Source organism: Notamacropus eugenii, chromosome 2 (assembly GCF_028372415.1).
Source record: "Notamacropus eugenii isolate mMacEug1 chromosome 2, mMacEug1.pri_v2, whole genome shotgun sequence".
NCBI lineage: Eukaryota > Metazoa > Chordata > Mammalia > Diprotodontia > Macropodidae > Notamacropus > Notamacropus eugenii.
Window position 1 is genome coordinate 412,861,353 of NC_092873.1, and position 23,577 is coordinate 412,884,929.

At 41.3% G+C, this 23,577-nt stretch overlaps 1 protein-coding gene across 1 annotated transcript in view; it reads left to right on the forward strand.

Annotated features, from left to right (window-relative positions):
* Positions 1-23,577, forward strand: part of LOC140529237 (calpain-8-like) — a 114,218-nt gene that overhangs the window by 62,679 nt on the left and 27,962 nt on the right. Inside the window, exons 6-11 of the mRNA XM_072647738.1 lie at positions 267-350; positions 2,127-2,212; positions 5,521-5,595; positions 6,818-6,978; positions 10,682-10,857; positions 21,491-21,502. Coding sequence (XP_072503839.1) covers positions 267-350; positions 2,127-2,212; positions 5,521-5,595; positions 6,818-6,978; positions 10,682-10,857; positions 21,491-21,502 — 594 coding nt within the window. The remainder of the gene's footprint in view (positions 1-266; positions 351-2,126; positions 2,213-5,520; positions 5,596-6,817; positions 6,979-10,681; positions 10,858-21,490; positions 21,503-23,577) is intronic.

Here is a 23,577-nt window from a genome sequence, read left to right on the forward strand (position 1 = left end):
TGCCCTAGTGGCATTTCTAAGACTGGTATGTCATGTTTGGGTCATGGCATGCCCCAGGCACTTTGCTTGGCTGAGAAGGCTTAATTGGTGAAGGGATGGATGATAGTTCTATTAAGTCCAAGGCTTGTATCTGCATGATCTCATCCTTTCTATCGTTGAGGTTTGTGCCCTATTTCTGTACCATGTGTCATTACAAAAAGTGTCATGGCAGGTCCAAATGGATCCCTCTGCCAGCCTTTCCTGACTGTGCTCTGTTCTCTTCCAAGATCACCAATGCAGCGGAATCGCAGGAAGTCACCAGACTGAAGCTGGTCAAGGGGCATGCTTATTCAGTCACTGGAGTTGAAGAGGTAAAACCAGGCATCCCCCTACTATTCCTCTATTGGGTTCTGGGCTGTGATACTTTAGAGAAGGATTGGAATTTAAGAATGTCCCAAAGGGTCAACGTACATCAACTAATGCAAAGCATTTAGTTTGCACAGGCAAAGAAAGTAGAGATAAGAGGATGAACATTTTTATTTCAAAGTAAAAATATCATATTTTTGTGTCAATTGATACTCCTAGTCAGTGTACATGCTTTTAGTGTTAAGCGTACTGCTCTTCAGAGGTTAAGTGTGGTCTTTTTAGTTGAATCTGGCCTATCACTTTTTTCCTAAGAAATTAAATTCATTTATTTAATTATAAATGTTAACAAAGATTAAATGATTGTATTGCTGTTCAATATTTTTATAACAGGTAATTTTATTTTTAAAAGAGTGGTCAATGTCACCATCTAAAAGTAGTCACAGAGAATTTAGAAGTTTTACAAAACTCAGATTGTCTCGAAGCCTGTCTCAGGTCTGGTCCTGTCTAAAATATTCATCTGAGACCTTCACTCCTTTTACACTCCTCTGATGATCTTATACCATATACATATAGACAAATACAGACATATAACTCAATAAGTATCTTAGAACTTGCTCTTGACATTTTGATGTGCTAACAATATTAGCCTCTCCCTTTGGTTGAGTTTGTTTATTATTGAGTAGAGGCACAACGAAACAATGGCCAATGAGGACATAAGACACAATTTTTGCAAAGGAAAGTTACCTAACATGGTTGTTTATCATGGTGCTAGTCTTCCTCCAGTTCTTTTGACTGACTCCTGATATTTACTTAGCATACTTATAGAACACAGCTAGCACTCATGCATTGCTTGTCTTAGTTATGAAATTTAATATGGCCAGAGACTGAGTGTGACTATGTGAATTCTAGAATAATGATAAAAACAAGGACTTGAAGTTAGGTGACATAGTCTTTAGAGTGCTGGACCTAAAGTCTGGGGAGACCTGAGTTCAAATCTAGACTCAGACATCTACTAGCTTTGTTACCTTGGGCAAGTCACTTAACCTCTGCCTGCCTCAGTTTCCTCAACTGTAAAATGGGGATCAAAGAAGCACCTACCTCATAAATATCTGTAAAGTGCTTAGCAGTGTCTGCCACATAGTAGGCACTTAATAAATGCTTCTTCCCTTCTTCTTCCCCTTTCTTCTGCCCCTAGATAAACTTCCTAAAGCATATATCTGACCCCAGCTTAAGAAGCTACAATGGTTCTCTAGGACACAGAACCTAGAACAGAGATGCCTCCAGGGGTGACATTAAGAGGCCTTTCAGTTCTAGCTCCAGATGACCTTTCCAGACTTACTTTAGTCCCCTTCACTTGAATTAAGCATTCCATTTCCCACCTCTGTATTTTTGTATTGGCTCTCCTGAATGCCAGGAATGCCTCTCCTCATTTCCATTTCTCTGAGTCTTTCAAGGTTCAAGACAGGTGCCATCTCTTATTCCCTTAGTTACTACTTTCATTCATCTGAAATTACCATGCATTTCTTTACCTGTACCAATGTCACATGAATGCTGTAGAATGTACTTCCTTAACTATTTTCCAATTTGTCTCTGTATCCCCAATGCCTGGTCCATGAGAAGTACTTGATAAATTCCTGTTGAATTGAACTTAATCTTTTCTTTTAAGTATATATATTTTTTTTCAAGAAAGAAATTCTAACATGAACCTAATGTATCTGCCAATGTGGGACACCAGGAGTGAATCTAAATGCTCAGTTCTGCCTTTTTGGTGGAATTTGCAGGTTAATTACCTTGGTCGCCTTGAAAAACTAATCCGTCTAAGGAATCCATGGGGTGGGACAGAATGGACCGGAGCATGGAGTGACAGGTAGGTCCCTTTTAGAGAGAGCCAAGTTTCTCTTGCCATATTCCTCTATTATTGAGAATTTCAGAGAAGAGACATTATATAATTACAAACAGTAATAGGAAAAATGGTTGGTTGTAGGGAATTTAGAAGCCCTCACAGTTCACCAAGTACACAGTCTGCTTAGGAAAAGAGGGCTGACTCCAGGCTAGAAAAACTAAGCTGTCATGTTTAAGGCTGGATTTCCAGTTCTTCAATTTCAAATACAGACAGGTCAGTCAGAATTACTCCTGACTCTAAGGAGCTCTCCCAGAAGCTTTTACATTCTCTGCCTAGAGCATCGGTGTGGTCCAAAGGTCAAATCAATCACCTCTTCTCTGATCCTTTCAACTGGTCAGTATGACAAAGGCCAAAGTCATCAGGACCAATAGAAAATGTCACCTGGAGAATGAGATTTGATCTTGGGAGCCAACTGGTCACAACAGGCAGCGATCGATGGACCTGGAGCTCGCTCCATTAGCTCATTACCACTGGCAGATATTGATCTTTCATGGCAGAAACCATCAATGACCAAAGAGGCTCTTCTCTGACAGGTCTCTCTGATGGTTGGAGGGGTAGGGAAGTCAGTCAGAGAGGGATACTCGAGGGCAGCTCCATGATTTTCCAAGGTGTTGATGCTTTAAAAATCAGTGTCATGCTTGTGAAGTTTACGAGTTCTGAATAATAGAGCAAACTCCATCTTAGTCTGTAAGATAGCTTGTGGCCAATGAACATCTCCTAGACTTCAACTGACAAAATGATCAACTCCAGAGAACTGATGAGAAAGCATGCTACTCACTTCCAGATAAGGAATAAGAATGCAGAATAAGATAGATTTTTTTGGACATAGCCAATGTGGGAATTTGTTTGATAATATTTGTGATAAGGATTTTCAGTAGTGTGGGAATAGGAGAGAGAGAAAATAAACGTTTTAAAATTAAAAAATTAATAAAGTTTAATTTAAACAAAAGAAGAGGCCAGACTGGAACAAGGCTGACCAACCTGGCCTAGGGTAGGAGCCAATATTCACTAACGTCCATGACCAAGGGTCATTCCCCGTCCCTCTTCTCCCCCAAATGCTGCTGTGGTTTGCAGGCATTTTAAAAATCTGCTGCCCAATGATTGAACCACCCTCCCATAGCTCTGTGAAGCTGTGTCAATTTAGATCTTTCAAATGACTTCCATGATTTTAATCGTTGCATCAATATAATTTGCAATGTAAATATCTTTTGTCTGTTTCTACACAGCATAGAATATCAAGGGTATGGGAGAAAAGGAGAGATTTGTCTCAAATACTTACTAATTGTGGCAAGTCACTTAACTTTTGTAAGTCTCAGTTTCCCCATTTGTAAAAGGGGCATAATAACACTTGCACTAGTTATCTTAAAGGGTTGTTGTGAGCATAGTCCTTGGAAAACCTGAGCTTGCCTACATAAAAGTGAGTTATTATTATAATAGTTCTGAAAAGTCTGCCCAAACCTAGGGCCATAGGGTTACTCCCTTTGGATTAGAGGGTTCCTATTGAACTAATTCATTTAGAGTTGAGCAAATCTCAGAACCTCAGTGCTGTTAGCAAGATTGATAATACTTTCAATTCCTAATTATCTACAGTATAACAGAAATGAACATAATTTTTGCAAACAACAATTAATTTCACCATTTTTTGGGGGTAGAAGACCTTTTTGCCAAGACTGTTAGCAGGCATTGAAATGAACTGATTTCTTTTTTCCTTCCTCTCACTGACCTTGTCCACTCTTAGATGGAGGCAATTCAACAGCAGCAAGAAACATTTATTAAGCACTAGTTGTGTGCAAATCATAGTTCTGGGTGATGGGGAGATGTAAAGTTTAAGTGAAATATAATCTTTGCTTTCAAGTAGTTTATAATCCAGTGCGTGTGTATGTGGTGTATGTGTATATGTATGTGTGTGCAAGACATACACAAATACATGTAGATACCAAACGTGCATGTTATAATACATATATATGTATATATATATACTATTAATATAACACACAATAACACATGTTAAGTGTAATGATTGGTAGTTAGATGAGAAAAAGGAAGATGAGACAAGGCAAGAGGCTTGTATGATCCACCAGCTTAATATTAGGACTGGCAGTTTAAGTAACACCTTTTAAAATTCCAGTCACTTGTGACTTTAATGGCAAAATGCCAAACTCCGACCCCGCCTAAATGTTGAAGTCAAGAAAAACTCCCTAGCAATTAGAGCTTTGTAAAAGTAGAATGAATTGCCTTGAAGGGTTGACAGTTCCCTCTCCTTGGACTTCTTCAGAAAGCATCTGGATGACCACTTATTGGGCATATAATTAGCAGGGAATACCTCTCAGATATGTGTTGGGCTAGATAGCCTCTGACATCCCTTCCAAATCTTGACTTTTTAAATTCTGTGACAATGTCTGCCATACTTTTTATTGATTTACAAAATGATAATAATTTAATGGGGAAACCTGCCTCTCCTCCCAAATAGATTTGGAGCTAGAAGATCTGGGTTTGAATTCTGGTTCTTTCTCTGACACTATTTATGACTTTGGGTAAATCCCTTAGTCTTTGTAGGCTTTCGTTTCCTCTTTCAGTAGGAATATGTCAACTGATATGAGTTTATCTCATTTCTCTGGCCTTTTCTCATTCTCATTCTCATTCTCAGGGCCTCTGACAATTAATGCAATTCAACAACAAGAAAGAGTTGTAAAATGAGGTTCTGGGACAAGCTGATTCTTCAGGTCTTTCCTTGGTGTTGTTGCTCTGTCTTTTTTCAATCTGGTCTGACTCTGCATGACTCCATTTGGAGTTTTCTTGATAAAGATACTGGAGTTGTTTGCTATTTCCTTTTCTAGCTCATCTTACAGATAAGGAAACTGAGGCAGAGAGGGTGAAGCGACTTGTCCAGGGTCACACAACTAGTAGGTATCTGAAGTCAGATTTGAACTCCAAGAGATGAGTCTTTCTGACCCCTAGTAGGGCACTCTATCCACTGCACCACCCAACTTCCCCTTTTACTTAGAGTACACTGAATAGGAGAGTTTGAATCTTATTTCCTCTTAATTTGTTCTTTCATTCTTGTTCATAAAAGATACCCTCAAAGACTCATTTCTGAGTGAACTCAAAGTTCTCCATATTTAAGCTGGTTCTTTGTGATAGTAGTCTGCATGCATGGGTTTGTGGGACCCCTGATCATTGCAGGGTCAGTGTTTAGTGATTTTCCCCAAGAGACCTGCTGTAAACATTCCATTTTTTTGGAGTCTAATCGAAGACTGATGCTTGACTTTCAGTGCCCCTGAATGGAATCACATAGACCCCAGGCGGAAGAAAGAACTAGAAAAGAAAGCTGAAGATGGAGAATTTTGGTGAGAAATTTTTCTTGTTCTTTGGGTGAACTATTCCTTGGGCTGCAAGTTTCCCTGATTAATTTTGTGGTGAAGCAAAAGGGAACAGATTTCCTCTGACAGCCCCAGGAATGCTCAGAGATCTGAAGTACTTGAGAACTGTTGATTCCTCAGATGCATGGATTGTAAAGCAATAAGAATACAGTCATGATCAGTTTATTAGGCCCTTCTTTTCTTTCCTCCCTTTGTGCAAATTAAATTCTTCCTCTGCTATAATGTGACACATCAAAATCAGGAAATCTAAACCCTTGTTTGCCACTGGCTTTCTACGCTATCTTGGGCAAATAAATGATGAAATATCATTTTCTCTAACTCTACAATGGAACTGTCCCATCACAAATTACCCCTGCTTTCAGTGTACCTCATGGTTTCCAAGGAGCATACCAATAAAATGTGAGCAACTCATATCTTCTCTGATGGGATATGGAATTCAGCCATATTGATCTACTTGCTCCATCCTCCAAACACTTGCTTTTTCACTGGTTGTCCTTCATGTTTGGAATGCTTTCTCTCCTTACCCTCACCTCTTAGAATCCCTGGCTTCTTTCAGGACTTACTAAAGCATCATCTATTGTAGGATGCCCCTCCTCATTCCCTCAACTGCTAGTGCCTTCCTGGTGAGGTTATCCTGTATCGGTTTTATATGTATTTTATATTTATCTACCTAAGTACAAATTGTCTCTCCCAGGAGGGATACTGAAGCCTCCATCTATGGAGATCTTTGGGAGTCAAAAAGATACTCAACTCTGGCCTGGCTTAGGTGTAATTTAGCCCAGAGATCTAGAAAGGGCTGGACTAAATGACCAATTTATCCAGTCCTTCTTTGAAAGAGTCAGATGTTGTACTAAATGGGGAGTAGGGGAGAAAAGGAAAAACCATGGTAGTTTTTTCATAGTCAGAGAAATTAAGGAGAATTCTTCATAGTATTAGTAATATAATTTAGTTTATTGGATGGTGGAGGTGATGGTATTGTCATTCTATCCCCTTGGAATGGGGAAAGCCTTTGGAATAAGGCTGGGACTGTCGGAAACAAATCTGAGTCACTGAATTTCAGGACATTCATTTTCCATTGTTGGTCGTGTAGGTGTTGAAAAAAAAAGAATTAATTCCCCAGGGGATGTGTTCGACTACATTTCAATCCCAGCTCACCAGTCTGGGAACCTTCTGCTCTTTTCACCCCTAGGATGTCATTTTCAGATTTCCAGAGGCAATTCTCTCGGCTGGAGATCTGTAACTTGTCTCCTGACTCCTTGACCAGTGAGGAGATCCGCAAATGGAATATGGCATTGTTCAATGGCCGCTGGATCAGGGGCTCCACAGCTGGGGGCTGCCGGAACTACCCAGGTACAGACCAGAGGGATAATGGTTGAGATGCACTAGAATGACCAGACATGGACTGCTCTCTGGGTTTGTTCTTCCTGGACCAAGGTCTGGCTGCCTTTAGATTTCTATTCTATGGATGATGTAATGTTAGACTTTTTAGACTGGCATCTGCTTGGGGGCAAGGTTTTCTTATGGTTCAGAATCTGGAGAGACAATGGTCATCCTAAATTCACAACTTTAATGAAACCTTTCTGCCAAGCCCCTCTCACTCTTAGCCCTGTAAAGCCTTTTGCTTCTTCCCCTTCTACTCTTCCTCCACCAGTGTTTCCCTTCCATTCTTGCTCCTTTTTCTACTTTCATTATCTCCTTCTGACCCCTACTGCTCAATTCACTAACCAGAACACTAGCCAAAGCCATTGCTAGTGAATGGTTAAGCTGCTGAAAGTGCTTCACTCTCCAATGGTGTGCCAGGTGGAGATGAGTATAACAAAGGCCTGATTTTACAGATGATGAATTGTAGACACCATTCATCAACAGTCACTAACTCCTAACCAGCTATTTCACTCAGCACACTTCAGAGCCGGAGGCAGAGGAGGGAAAACGTGCTTGCTCAGCAAGCTAACTCCTTATGTACTAACCTTAGACAAAAGTCTTACTAAACATGGGAACCCTGATATTGATGTGAAACTCAAACTTGTATTTCACAATTTTTGAAGAAAACTAACGTATATGTAGGCTCCTCCTAGGTTGAACCAGCTGAGGCAACACCTGATGAAGGATTTAAGAAAAATGAGCACCCCATACCCTACATCTCTAAGGAGGATCGAAGGAAAACAAATTCTTCTCATCAATATAAGTCATGTACTTTCTCTGTTTGATGTTGTCTTGTTGGGCTGATTTAGACTGTAAGCACACTGGGCAGGGATCATGTCTCCTCTCTGTTCTGGACATGGTGTCATCTACATCCTGGTGCTACTTGTATTCTAATAAAGTTCAAACGTGACAGTCTTGGGATCTCATTAAGACTTCTCCTGCCCTACCCAAACTGGCTGTTTTTATGGCTTATTTCCCTTCTTTAATTCTGTCAAGTAGTAACCAAACAAACAAACAAAAAAAGCAGAGACTATAGTGCATTTGGGAGATATTAGAATCTGATCGCCATTAGCAACCCCTTAGAGGCACATCAGAAATTTGCACAGATCAATTTGGGCAGCTAGGAACTGTTGCTGGGAGTGAATGTGGTAGCTACATAAAACAAATCGCTAGCATATCTCTGCCAACTAGCCATCAGGAATAGATTTCTCTCTCTTGCCAATTGGTAATGATGCAAATACATAAACAGTTCAGAATATTCTTTGTCTCCTCTGGAGCTTACACATAGTTAACTTTAAAATCCAGAGACACCTGCCCTCAATTATGATTCTGGAACTTTAGATTCCTAGAAGACAAAGTTGAATAAACAATGCTATCATTATCATAGAATTCTAAAATGTCAAACTTGCAAGAGATCTTAGGAGTCTAGCCCAGGGGTGGGTGCAGCCTCAAGGCTACATGTGCCCCTCTAGGCCCTCAAGTGCAACCCTGATTTAGTCAAAGGGCTGTACTTGAGGACCCAGAGGGCCACATGTGGCCTCAAGGCTGCAGGGTCCCTACCCCTGGTTTAGGCTCTTCATTGTACAGAGGAGGGAACTGAGGTTCAGAAATCAGAACTGGCTTTCCTAAAGTCATGCATCTATTAAGTAGCAGAGTGAGGAATTAAAAGAGTCTGTAATACTAGCAGATGCTTTTCAACATCCCCAGATGCCCTGCTAGTCTGTTAAATTAGACCCTTACTAAAGAATAAGAAAAGTTAAGAAGCATCTTTACTAAAATTGTTGAGGCTCCAAGATAAGAATGATCGTCAGCCACGACCCGTGTGTCCTTTGAAAATTCACTCAGTGTTTCTGGTGTGCAACTTCCACGTGTCAGATCTCCAGGTACCATGTGGCTAGGTAGACATCTCTCTGAAACGGAATTCCCTTTGAGAACAAGAAGTGTCATAGTGGGAATGTTTAATTACCAAAGAATTTTCCTTATACACCATAACAGATATCACACTATATAAGAAGCTTATGCTTCATAAGCAAAAGAAAGTGGCAATTGGCTGCTTGGCCGGAGGTCTAATTTCTCTGGGGCAGCAACATCCCCTGAATGTCAATCATCCTGGTTTTTACAGCTCCTAAGAACATTGCCTTTATATTCCTGTTACGCAGAGCACTTCTAAGTAGGGAGTTACCTAGGTAGCCATCCTCATCTTTTCTGAAACCCTGCCTTTCATGTGGACAGTTCAAAATGCTCTGACAACATTAGATGATTCTTCTTCTTCCTAGGAGTTTGAACTTGTTTTGGTAAACCAGGAAACTGAGACACTCAGAGGCTTAGGATCATAGGATCACAAACTTAGGGCTGGATGGAACCTCAAAGGTCATCTAGTTTACCCTTCTCTTTTAGCAGAGAGGACTTAAGTTTGCTCAAGGTCATGTGGGCAGCAGGAGTTGAAGGCTTTAGAAGACAGGATCATTCTGCTTCATTTGAACTCCACTGTGTCCTCTTCTTCTCTGTGAGAACTTTTCCCACTTAAGTTCCACTTATTTTCAAAAGCCGCTATTCTAAGGATGGGGAACCTGTGGCCTTGAGGTCATATGTGGCCCTCTAGGTCCTCAAGTGTGGCCCTTTGACTGAATCCAAGCTTCACAGAACAAATCCCCACTGCTGCATTCTATCAGGAATTTTAGAAGGTTCAAATTTACAGATAATGGACAAAGTTTTATTTTTTTCCTCTTACCTCTTAGTTCACATTTTCCTTTATTTGCAGTAGAAATTAGTAAATTATCCTTAACGTTGGTTTATAGGATCATGGGCCTAGAGGTAAAGGTGATTTCAGAGGGTAGTTAGTCTACCTTCCCCCCCCCCCCTTTTTTTTTAACACATGAGGAAACTGAAGGCCAGGAAGGTTAGGTGATTTGTCCAAGGTTGCACAGGTAACAAGCACTGGAGATGAGATTTGAACCCAAGCCCTCTGACTCTAGTGCCCTTGCTTCTTCTACTGTATCATACCAAACCAATTTGCTGTAACAAATTTTGATTACTTTCTCCAGGCCACATGACACTTGAGGATCATACTTCATGGTCATGCTCAAACACCAGGTCAACTATCCTATGGAATTACAGACTTTAAATATTTTTAGCTAGTCATACTCTCTAGCTCTTGACCTTCTCCCACTTAAGTGGGGGGAGGGTAGGAGTAAGGATAGGGACTCTACCTATGATTTCCTTGCTATAGAGAACCCTCTGGAGAAGGAAATATCCTATACCAATGTAGGTTGGCTTCTTCTTTGTAACTTATGGTCTTAGAGAGTTTCCTGGAACACTGAGAAGTTAAATGACTTGACCAAGGTCACATAGTATGTGTCAGAGGTGGTTATTGAACCCAAGTCTTCCTCATTGTAAGACTGACTTTCTATCCACTATGCTAAGCTGCCTGTCACTGTATTTGAATGTTATAAATAAACATAATAGGAAAAGAATATGTGACCCCTTTGCTGAACAAACATTCCCAGAAGCATAAACTAGAAATTCTCTGACCTGAGTTATGCTGTGTTATAGAGATATCCAAAATGTCTTTTGATGTTTCTTTCTTTTCTTCTTTTTCTGGGGGGTAAATGAACATCAATGTGATGCATAGCTACACACTGGACCAATCCTCAGTTCAGGATACGATTGGATGAGGCAGATGACTACCATGAAGGGAACCCAAGTGAGCCCTGCTGCACGGTACTGCTGGGTCTGATGCAGAAAAACCGCAGGAGGAAGAGGAGGATTGGACAGGGGATGTTGAGCATTGGCTATTCACTTTACCAGGTACTTCCCATCTGGGTTTATCCTCTGACTTGGCACTAGGTTTCTTTGGTCTGAATTTATTGGCTATCATTCCTTTCATTTGTCTCAGGTAGCCTTCCTTACCAAATCTCCCATGTTCCCTAGAAGCTTCCTGGGAGGTTCTGAAATCTTTTATGTTCCATGGCACTGGGATTTTTATTCTCTGTTGCTTTGGAACAGGTTAAAGGATGCCAGAGAGCAAACAAGTAAGGGGCTCTGCCCTCTTTCCTTCCTCCCTTTCTCAGAATTGGGATATGCTTAGCTGGCAATCCTAGGTTCAGGAGGCTTTTAGTTCCTTGTGTGATAGGTTTTGCTTTATAGTTAACTCTTCTTGTGTTGTGCCTATGGAAAGGTCCTGTGCCAAACAGTATTCGGGGCCCAAAGTGGTCACACTTATACTAGAAATGGTTAGCCACCGCCAACATGGAATTTACTGCCAGCATTGGGGACAATTTTGATCTAGTTCTGAATTGTTTACCTTCAGTGATCATTCTTCCCTTTTGTTATTGTAGTGGTTGAGAGGCAGTAGCATGTAGTGGGTAGAGAGAAGCCTGAGATGACCTGGATTCCAATCCTGCCTCTGATACAAGCTAGCTCTGTGACCCTGGGGCAAATCACAACTTCTCAGTGCCCTGAGACTACAAGTTGTAAAGCAGTTGCTGAACTGTTTTGGTTTTTCAGGGAGTTTCTTTTAGAGTACCTGATGCAAAGGTAGTGCAGTGGATAAAGATGGGCCTGGAGTCAGGAAGAACTCAGTTCCAATCTGGCCTCAGATACTTACTATCTGTGTGACCCTGGGCAAGTCACTTAACCCTGTTTGCCTCAGTTCCTCATCTAAAAAATTAGCTGAAGAAGGAAATGACAAAACTCCTCCAGCACCTTTGCCAAGGAAACCCCAAATGTGGTCACAAAGAATTGGACGTGACTGAAATGATTGAACAACCACAAAAGCAAATGAAACATCAGTTCCATACCAAAAACATCTGTCTGAGTTTTTCATGCTTGTCTCTTGGCCTCTTTTCTATACTGCAAGGATGGAATTTATCTGGAGCCAGGTGAGACTGGCAAAGAAGGTGGTAGCCTATGTCTGTGGCATGAGTTTAGGAGTGTAAGAAAGGTCTTCCTGCCTCCCCCCCAAGTACTTTTCCAAATGCCTTGATGGTAGAAATTCCTCAAATAAAGACCCCTTCCCTACTCCCCTACTTTGATTTAAGACTTTGAACCCAGCTGAAATATAAAAACTGCTAGAAGAGAGAACATGCTGTAAGATCACAATATTCAGAGCTAGAAGAATCAAGTCAAGCCAGCAAACACTGATTAAGTGCTTAGGATGTGCCAGGTATAGGGTTAACCTTTAGGGATACACAGAAAGGCAAAGATGGTTCCTGCCCACAATCTAATGGAAAGAGATCTTAGGATTGGACCATAAAACTTACAGTTGGAAAGGATCAAAGACCAACAACCCTCTTAAAGTACATTTTCATTTTATATACGAGGATGCCATAGAGATAAAATGACTTTCCCAAGGTCATATAGATAGTAGGTAGCAGAGTCAGGATTCATATTCACATTCTTGCCATCTGATTCCAAATTCAGTGCCTTTTCTGCTACAACATACATCTCTTTTAGATATTGTCAGTCCCTTACATCTAAGTGTGACTGAATTTATTAGTCAGTATGATACATATGTCCACATTGGTTGTCTAAACGTACAGAAGTGGTTGCTAGATAGATATGAGGTCTGTTCTGCCTCTATGGAGAGAAAGAGGTACTGTGGAGGCTGGAGGTAGGGGCAGGCAGGTCCCAGGAATACTACAAAGCTGGGTGCTCTCTTCTTTAGTCTCTGAGAAGGGCATAAGATTAGAATTATCTACATCTGCCCCCTCAAATATCTCTGATCTGAGGGTATGAGTGAGTTCAGAAGCCCAGATGCTTCCATGTTTTCTCTTTAGGGAGGAAGGTAACCTTTAGTTTACACTCACCGGATTAGCAGCTTCTCATCAAACACTGGTACACAAAAGACCATTACAAATATTGGGTAAACCTACTTATCAAAGAAGAACAGCAAACAGAAATTAGAGCCCTACAGTTTAGAATATACCAGAAAATCAGAATGAAGGAGCTCTTTAGTTGAGAGCAAGATAACAGTTTATTTCAAACAGAGAGAGGAAAGGGAGGAGGATAGAATATGGGAAAGGTGGGAAGAGGAGAGGGAGGGGGGAATAGGGAGAGAGAAGTGGAAAGGGCATAGAGGAAGAGGAGGGGTAGAGGAGGAGAGAAAGACAGGAATAGAAGGAGAGGGGAGGAAAGAAGGGGAAGAGAAGGGAAGGGGAAATAGAGGAAGCAGAGGGAAAGAGGAGGAAAGAAGGGGGAGAGAAGGGGAGGGGAGGAAAGAAGGGGGGAGAAGAGGAGAGGGAACAGAGAAAGAGGGATGGAGGAAAAGAGGAAAGAATAAGGGAAGAGATGGGAAAGTGGGGGAAGGGTGAGAGAGAGAAGGAGGGAAGAGAGAGAGAAGTAGAGAGAGACAGAAGAATAGAGACAGGAAAGACAGAAAGTACTTTACCCAAGAAGGTTCATTCTAGCAATTTCTAGGAAGAGAAACCGGAACATGTTGAGCTAGCTTCCCTTACATATTTGTAGCTTCTCTCTCCACAAATTTTTCTTCCAAAAAAGTATCTGGAACCACATGTATCTCTATCCCAAGAAGCTCTGGAACCCATTCAGTAAATTCCTGATGCAGGCACTCTGGGCTTAGCATTCTGACCACCATTTCCTTCTTGATAAGTAGGTTTGAATAGGAGGGGGATTCCTCCCTTCTGTCCTCTCACCTTTATTGGTTTGACATCCTGAAATATATCATCCCTATCACTATTAGATTTTTAACAAGTTGGGCTAGGAATAACATGGAATTCTCTGTTACTGAGGGAATCTTTTAAAATAATGAGCTTCTGGAAACATCTTGATTGTTTTGTTACAATGGAATTTTGTTGAATACCTTTATTGAAATTACATTCCAGTTGACTGGACTTGGAAATCTCATGTTTCCTAGTGAATTAACAAGTGAAAAGAGAAACTTGGAACCTATTCCCAAGAGAGAAGTATTATATTATAACAACTCCAACTCTATTTTTCTCTTAACCCCCGGATCTTTTTTTGGTGTGTTTGTTTTTGGTGGCTGATTTGAGAGTTTAGGGAAATATGTTTTTTTCTTAGGTAGCTGGATACCTTTGAGATATAAAGGGTTCTGAGCTGAACTGAAGGGATACTGAATGACAGAACGAAGTGAGCACACTCAGATCAAGAGACTGATTAAAACTGAGCTCACTTCTTTCTTTTCCCACCTAAAATCAAAACAGCACAAAGTCAAGTTCATCAATTGAGAGAATTTAAAAGTGAAAGGAATTTTAGTGCTTTCCCCTCATTTATCAGGTAAGGGCACTTAGGCCCCTCTTCTTTTAGCTTTCTATTCTTCCTTTAGCTGATGCCATCCACCCCCATGACATCAATTATCACCTTAATGAAGATGAGCCCCAAATCTGTATTCTCATCCTTAATTTCTTCCAAGAATTTCAGTCGTGTATTTCCAGTTGCCAACTATCTGTCTCCATCTAGATGTCTTGCAGGCACCACAAACTCAGCAGGCGTTATTGTTGGCAAATATTCCAAAGTGAACTTATCATTTTTCTCCTCAAAGCCTGCTGCTACCCTCAATTTCTCAGTTTGTGTTGATGGTACTCACATTCAGCTCCTCACCAAGGCTTATAACCTCATAGCCATTTTGGATTCATTTCCCTTCTTTACCCCACTCCATGTCTAATCATTTGCCAAGTCCGTTTGATGCTAGCTCTGAAATAAATTTCACGTCCATATCCTCTCAGTTTCCATGGCAGTTACCTTCCATAACATAGATTTAGAATTGCAAGGGAATTAGAAGGGTTCTAATATTAATAATAATAATTATAGAGGACACCTCAAAAGTTAAAGTAACTAGCCCGAGGTCACACAAGCAGCAAGTGGGAGAGCTAGGACTACAATTCCATATCCAGTATTCTTTCCACTCTATCTCTGCCTCTTTTTGTTCATGGCCTCATTTCTTCTCACTTAGACTTCGATGTAGTGGTTAGTCTTGTAGTCTATCCCTCTCCAATACAACTTTTGCACCACTAAGTAGACTTCCCAATGCATTGCTCTGATAATGGCACTCTTTGACTCAAAAATGTTCAGTGTATCTCCGTCACCTATGAAAGAAAATATAGATTCTTGATCTTGGCATCTGATTTGTTTCCAAGCTACCTTTTTAGTCCTATCTTCTACTATTCCCTTTCATGTACTTTCATCCAAAGCAAATTGCCCCTTTTAGCCTCTATATCTTTGTTTTCTCTAAGTACAAGTATACTAGAATGGACTTCTGTTTCATGAGGTCCCCTCTTCTTTCAAGGCCCAACTCAGGTGCCACCACTTTGATCATACAACCTCAGAAAGAATGGTCTCTCCCTCTTCAGGTTTGCATGGTTTTCCTGTATTTCTCTTTTGTTGTTGTTCAGTTGTTTCTGACTCTTCATGATCCCATTTGGGGTCCTCTTGACAGACATACTTGAGTGGTTTGCCATTTCCATCTTCAGCTCATTTTACAGATAAACAAACTGAGGCAAACAGGGTTAAATGACTTGCCTAGGGTTACACAGTAAGTGTCTGAGGCCAGATTTGAACTCAGGAAGATGAGTCTTCCTGACTCCAGGATCTGGTACTGTATCCACTGTGCCTCCTAACTGCCCTTTACCCTTATCTCGTTCTCCTTACATCATAATGTAAGGAGACCAAAGAGCTGTGTGCCATTCAGAATGAAGCACAGAAAGGCTTAGCACTTTTGTTGCTGGCTAGTATGTTTAATAAAGGCAGGATCACCCTCATTCAACACCTCACTACCTCTTCCCGGGCTATTTATTATAACTTCCCAATTGGCTTACCCATTGGGTATATAGTCTTCAGTTTCTCTCCTCTCTAATTTGTCCTCCACGTAATTGCCAAATTGCTATTCCTAAAGCAGGAGAGTCTGATCGTATTGTTTCCATGCTAAAGAAGTCTTAGTGGCTCCCTATTGTTGCTAGGACAAACTATAAGCTTCTCTGTCTGGACTTTAAATTCCTTCATGATCTGCCTCCTCTCTGTCTTCTCAGACTCATTTCCCATTACTTCCCCTCCTGTATTCTATATTCCAGGCAAACTAACCTACTTATCATTCCCTGCACACAACTGCTCTCCTGGGGTTCTCTTGACTATGAGTTTCTTCTTGGTAACTTTTGCTGGAGATTAGCATCCATTTCTTGCCCTGAAGTGTGGATTTCTCAAAAGATCCTGTCTTTGGCCTTCTTTCTTTTTCTCTTTACATTTTTTTCTTTGGTGATATTATCCATTCTTGGGTTCAATGGCCATCTTTACATACATGATGATCCAGTCAATATGTCCAGCCCTAATCTCTCTTGAATTCCAAGCATGCTAACAGTATTCTGAATATTTCCACCTAGATGTCCTGTAGGCATCTCAAAACCAATACACCCAAAACAGAACTTATCATATCCCTCCATCTCCTTATCCTCCAAGATTTCCCATTTTTGTTGTGGGAACCATTCCATCCTTCCATTGCAAGCTTAGAGACATCCTTGATTCTTCCCTCTACCTCACCTCTCACATCAAATTAGTGGCTGGGACTATTCTAATCCATATTTGCAACATGTTGCATTTATCCCTTTCAGTTTACTCAGCCACTCCTCTAATTCAAGACCACATCCCCTCTCATCCCAGCTATTATGATAGTCTCCATATGTATTTTTCTACTTCTATTCTCTCCCATTGCTTATCCATCCTTCACACATTTGCTAAAAATAGTCTCCATAAGACATAGGTTATATTGTGTCATTCCCATGCTAAAAATCCTTCAGTGATTACCTTTGTTGGCTCTGCAATAAAAATATAAAAATCTTCTGTTGGTTATTAAAAGTCCTACAAAATCTGATTCCAATGGGCCCTTCCCAATTTATTTTTACCCTGTCTACATTCTAGTGATATGGACCTACATGTCCTTCTCTGAGCAAGACATTCTATTTCCCATCTTAGTGCTTTCACATAGGCCATCATCCAGTCCTGGAATGTAGCCCCTCCTCATCCCCTTTTTCCATAGCTTCCTTCAAACTCAACTCAGGTGCAAGCTTATTGAAGCCTTCCTCGATTACACCCCCCCATCCCTCACCCCCCAGGTATTAGTGCTTTCTCTTTCCTAAAATTACCTTGTGTGCACTTATCTGGGTATGTAGAATATCCGTCAAAATAAAGTTAGTGCCTTGACGTCCAGGGGTGTTTTTTTTGTGTTTGTATTCCAAGAGCAGATGCTTAGTAAATGTTTTTTGAATTAAGTCAAATTATATAGAGAAAAAAGGAGAAAGAAGTCCTGAGTGCAGTCTTGAAGAACATCCACAAAGTGGTCTAGAGGAGAAGGAGGAACTTTGAGGGTGGTTTTCTACTTCTGTAGTTCGTGAACCTTCACCAGCATATTAAACTGGAGCCCACTTTCTCTGAAATTGTGTATTTACTGGTGGGATAGTATATCATAGACCTTTGGTGTAATGTTTTGTACCAATTATTTCACTATAGTAAATACCCATTTCTAAAAGGTAGTTAAGTCTATCTAATTTATAACAAGGGGCAGTTAAATGGGTAGTAGATAAAGTGCTGGCCCTGGAGTCTGAAAGACCCATCTTCCTGAGTTAAAATCTGGCCTCAGACCCTTATTAGCTATGTGATCTTGGGCAAGTCACCTTCTTTGCCTCAGTTTCCTCATCTATAAAATGAACTGGAGAGGGAAATGGCAAACCACCCCAGTATCTCTGCCAAGAGAACCCCAAATGGGGTCATGAAGAGTTGGACAAGACTTAAAATGACTGAACAGGAACAAATATATATCATAATCATTAGAGGAAGCGCACTGATAAGGATTCATGACCTATAGTATTAAAACACCACCCTCAATCCCTCAGGGCAACCTCTACAGTTTTGAGGTGGGAGGGCATTATCTGTGGGGACCCCACCTGCCAGCACCAGTGAGGGGGTTGGGAGAGTAGCTCCAGACACGAGTTACATATGCTGTTGTATTCTTGGAAAAGCACAGGAGAGACCTAGGCTTGAAATCCCTTTGACACTTAATAGTTGTGTGACCATGAGCAAGTCACTTAAATGTACTTATTTAGTTTTTTCTTCCATAATACTAACAGTATCACCTATATAACAGGGTTTTTGTGAAGACTGAATGAATTAACGTATATAAACTTGTATAAAATTGAATTACAAACATGAAAATGCTCTATCAGTGCCAGTTATCATTATTCAATCAACAAACATTTATTAGATGCCTATTATGTACCAGGCACATTGCCAGACCTGGAATTTAGAAGGGGAGATGTTGGCATTGGTTTTTAAGGAATGAACATGACTTCTGTTTTAGATGTGTTGAGTTCATCCTGGTGCACAACCAATGATGATTCTTGTGATGGGGTACTTTTCCTCGTGACTACAGTCTCCTTAATCTGAGGTACTGAGTCTGTGAAGAAAAGTGTTTTCAAAAGACAGATGTGGTTTTTTGGGGGGGCATGGAGGGATGGGAAATGCATCTTTTTTTTTCTGAACAGCAAGTGTAATATTTTGTCCTGTGTGTCTGCCTTCTGTATTCCAACTGCCTGCAAAATGGAATCATCCTTTGAGGCTGAGGACATGACAGAGATGGAGCTCAGTAGAATTCCCCACCCCCTAGGCCTACAATATGTGCATGGCTGGTCCCAGCTCTCTGGGTTCTGTGATACCAACTGCTAGATTGCAAGCCTGCCTGACTATTTTTATTTCAGAATTGGTACTTCAAAGATGACTATCTTTTTTCTATCCATCAGCTAGTACCAGTGATAGTAGGGCCTCTGTGCCTCCATGACCAGAATTTGTGTCATGGGAGACACCCCACCTGCCCAGCTTAGTTCCCCTTGAGTGACTTGGGTGGGCAGCAGATTTAATGTATGTTGACAGTGTGCTCTGTACCTTTAAGAAGAAGACTACCAAGTCCTCCCCAGGTGCTATGACTTTGCAGAGGTTGGAGCTGGAGGAGAGATGGGGTTGTGCAGGCATAGGCATTTTACTTCAAAAAGTATCTGGAGAGACCTGAGAAGAAATGTGTAGATTATACATACATTCCTGGAAAAGGTGGTGTTGGGGGCAGTCTGACCCTGTATGCTGTTTATGCATCAGTTTAGGGACTGAATTCTTAAAGGAAAATTCACTTTGATGGCAAGGGCCAGAAGCAGTTACATTCAAGAACCATTTATTAAGCACCTACTATGTGCAAGACATTGTGTATTGCTGGAGGTGCTGGGGAGGCAAAGATGGATGGAGGAAGTATGATCCACTGGAAAGAACACTGTCTTTGGAGCCCATTTCTAATAGTACTGTCCTGGAAAATCATTGAACCTCCTTAGACCTCCTTGGGTAGAATGTGGGGGCTGGACTAGGCCCTGGAAGTCCCTTATAGCTCTGGTTCTATGGTCTGTGAGCTTGCTGTGAAGGATCACAGACATGTATGGGGGAGAAGTGATATAAAAACAAATAATTAGGATACAGAAGATGTGACATTTGTAGGTACAAAGAAGGGGTCTAGGCCAAATGCAACTGAAAGTTGAAAGAGAAAGAGAACACTCTCCTTTAGGGGCAGGGAAGCCTTGGAGAAGGTGGTACCGTAAAGATAAGAGGGACTTTGGGGAGTGATGGTGCAGGAGTCAAGTTCATGCATGGGGGATGCTTTGTGAAAAGGAACAGAGACAGGGGAGGACAAAACAAAGATGGCAGAGTGGGAAATCCAGCTAGGTTGTGTTATAGGGTTTGGGAGAGGAAGAAATAATAGGAGCTAAAGTAGGACAGGAGTCACAATGTGGAAGGCCCTGAATGCCAGGATCAGAAATTTATGCTTTATTTGGTAGGCAATGGGGGAGCCAATGAAGATTTTTGAATTGAGAAATGACATAGGAACAGATGTTGGGAGTGGGGAAGAGTTCTAGGTTCTTGTACTCACAGCAAATATGTTGAAGCCTGTTCCATGGGTTAAAGCAGGGTGGGGCAATGGAAAGAGAATTGGGTTTTGCAGTCAGAGGACCTGGGTTTAAATCCCAACTCTTGTTCCTTTCTAATCTGTATGACCTTAAGCAAATCACTAAACATCTCTTGGTTTCAAATTTCCTCTTCTGTAATAATGATAATAGCTCATATTTAAGAAAGCACTTTACATATCTTATCACCCTTGAGCCTTACAACCTTGTGAGGTAAGTGCTATTGTTGGCCCCATTTCACAGATGAGACAACTGAGGCTCACAACCATTGTGTCTTCCTAGGTGGGGTCATGCAGCCAGTGAGCGTTTAAAGAGGATTCAAAGCCACTTCTTAACCGCAAGGCTAGTGCTTTATCCCCTGTATCAACCCTACCTGTCTAAAATAAGAATGAGACAAAATGATTTCCTAGGTCCCTTCCTTTTGTGTATTCTTTTACTCAACTTTTTTGGTGAAAAGCAAATTAGAGGAAGTAGGGAAGAGTTTTTCTTACATGAAAGTCTGAAGTATTTTTTTCTCTCTCCTGGATTCTATTAAATTGTCAGTTCTTTGAGGACAGAGGACTGGTCTTTATGTCTCTTACTACCTAGCGCAGTGCCTTGCCATGTGCTTAATAAATATTTATTGAAAGAATGAATGGGACTTCGCTCCCACCCTCACCTCCCCAAGAGACTTGTTCCAGTTGATCAGTTTCCTGTAATTGTTTTAAGCTCTGAGCAGATGGCCATGCAGCATATGGAAATGACTATTTTCTACATTAACAACAAGCTCTGCTGGCCCTGAGCAGTCTGGGAGGCAGGAAGGGGGATGAAGGGCAGGTGACTCCAACTGAGCCTTCCTGGGGCTCTCTGTGGAGGGGACCTGCTCTCCATTTGGAAAGCTTCTCCCTTCCTCTCTTTATCACACCTGCTGTGCTAGCTCTCTGGGGAAGAGGGCAGGAACTCATGGGGGAGTTTCTGGGCACTGTGTCCATAGTTTGCTATGGGAGAACAAGCTTTTGGCCATGGGAGCGGGGGATAGTTAGCCTGGGACAGTGTTGTAGCTGACCTTTCCCAAATGCTCCAATGCATCTGTGATCTCCTTCATTTGGAATGTTTCTCCATCTATGCAGATCATAATCCATCCATGCCCACCCATTCTATGCTGACTCTTGGCATTTTCACTGGCCCATTATACTCCCATGCATGCAGTGCTCTCTTTCCTCATCTCTGCCTCTTGGCTTTTCTCTTGGCAGTTCTCCCTGAAATCCCCTTCTGAGCTGCCAGTTTCACAAATGCTGTCCAGTCTTACAGACCAGCCCTCTGACTAGAGTCTGAGTCTAGGTTGCAACGTGCATTTTGTAGGTTGGGATGGGAGTGAGGGGCAAGGCACCTTGAGAGAAGCTAGCTGTGAGTTTGACCCAGAAGGCTCACCTGGCCATTTAAGAGAAGATGTTTGGAACCCTTGGCTCACCGATTTTTTTTTCTTTCTCTCTGCCTTACAGATTCCTAAAGAGGTACGTGTGAGCTGTTGATGATCTCGTTTCTGTGGGTAAGAAGCATATGGTGGCCTGCTGCTCATGTGGGTGGAAGGGCAGCTGTAGCTTCTTCTAACTGAAGTTGGATTTCATGTAAACAGACCCTCTGAGTTTATGAGGTCCCTGAGGCACTGACTGAGAGAATTGGTAAAGAGAATTCTGGCAATTGGCCTCCATCCCACTTGCCAGGCATCCAAATGAAGAGGCTTGGTGATGATGCATGGTTCCCTTCTGAGTCCATTAGTCTGATGAGAACAAAGATAATTATAGAAGAACCAAAGTCCTTATTCATCTGATACGCAAGGATGTCTTTGCTCCAGTAAAAGGAAATCCACTTTTAAAAATTTGCTTTTTTGAGAGAAAACACATGCCTTTTTCTTTTTTTTTCCTCCTCTGGCATCATAGGATCATAGCCTTTGCTGTTGTTCAATTGTTTCAGTCATATCTGACTCCTTGTGACTCCATTTGGGATTTTCTTGGCAAATATACTGGATTGCCATTTCCTTTTCCAAGTCATTTACCAGATGAGGAAAGTGAGGCAGACAGGGTTAAGTGACTTGCCCAGGGTCACACAGTAAGCATTTGAGGTTGGATTTGAACTCAGGTCTTCCTGACTCCAGGCCCTGTGATCTATTCACCTAGCTATACAGGTCATCTAGTCTAAATACCTCACTTTTCACTTATGGAAGCTGAGGCCTAGAGAAGATAAGAAACTTGCTTCAATTTCAACAGGTAATAAATAGCAGGATCAGGATCTGAACTCAGGTCCCCTGACTCCAAGTCCAAGTGTGTTTTCTACTATGCCATGTTGCTTCTCTAGAATGAAGTTTGAGATTTGCCTTATTAGAGCAAATAAGCCCAAGAATAGAAGAATGCCACTCTACTTTTTTAAAAAATCAGTTTTTATTTGTATCTTTCATTTTTGCATCACCTACATTTCCCCAATATATTCTCCTCTAGAAGAGGAGCTATTTCCCATAGCAAAAAATAAAAAAATAAGCAAAACCAATGTAACAATAAAATTGGACACGGCATGCAACATTCCAGATCTCCCACATCTGTAAAGAAGAGAGGGAGATGCCTTTTCATGTCTCTTTTTTGGGGCCAGGCTTGGTCCTTATACTTTGGCAGAATCCAATGTCTATTGTTTTGGTACTGAGAATGTCACATTTGCCATTTTCACTATCTGTGGTTTTTAGAGCAACCTGTTAGGGTTATAACTTTGACTTTTGTGCCATGGAAAGAGCTCTGGATTTAGAGTCAGAAAACCTGGGCTTGAATTTTAGGTCTGACATGTAATTGAGAAAGTTGTCTAAATTCTCTAGGGCCCAGGTTCCTCATTTGTAAAATGAGGGGGTTGGATGAGATGACTTGGAAGGTCCTAGTTTTACAAAACTATAATCCTATAACTCCAAATCCAGTTTTTTCTCATTCCTTCAATCAATCAACCATTTCTAAAGACTCTCACTCTTCTTCCCCTCCCTTCACTTTCTACCATTAGTATTCTCAACACAGATTCTTGTCCTAAGAAATTCTATTTGCCAGAATTTTCCTCTCCTGACTGGAGAGAAGGATTAATGAATTCCACAAAGGTGTATTTGCTCAACCATCCTCCTCTGCCTTGGAGGTCCTTCCTAGTGACTGGTCAGCTCGCTTGGAATCAGCTCAAAGCCATGGGTTCAATCTATACATTGAGCAGTCCCCCTACCCATATTACAAATGCACATTACTTATCATGAGGCATGGATTTATAGTGCAGTTTTCCCAGATAGCTCCCATTTGGGGTGTCAGGATCAGATAAATGGTCTGTATATGGGTGATGAGTTTGGTGGTCTGCGCTATGGGGCACAGACTTTTATTTCCCTTTTGTTTGGCAATTAGATCACAAGATTTAGACAGCCCTGCCACTTTAATACTTGTGGGACCTTGAATAAGTCACTTAACTTCTCTGGGTCCTTTTTCTTCATCTGTGAAACAAAAAGGTTGAACTAATCTAAGGTCCCTTCTAATTCTAAATCCATGATCCTTAAGAGTGAAAGGGACCATAGAGATAC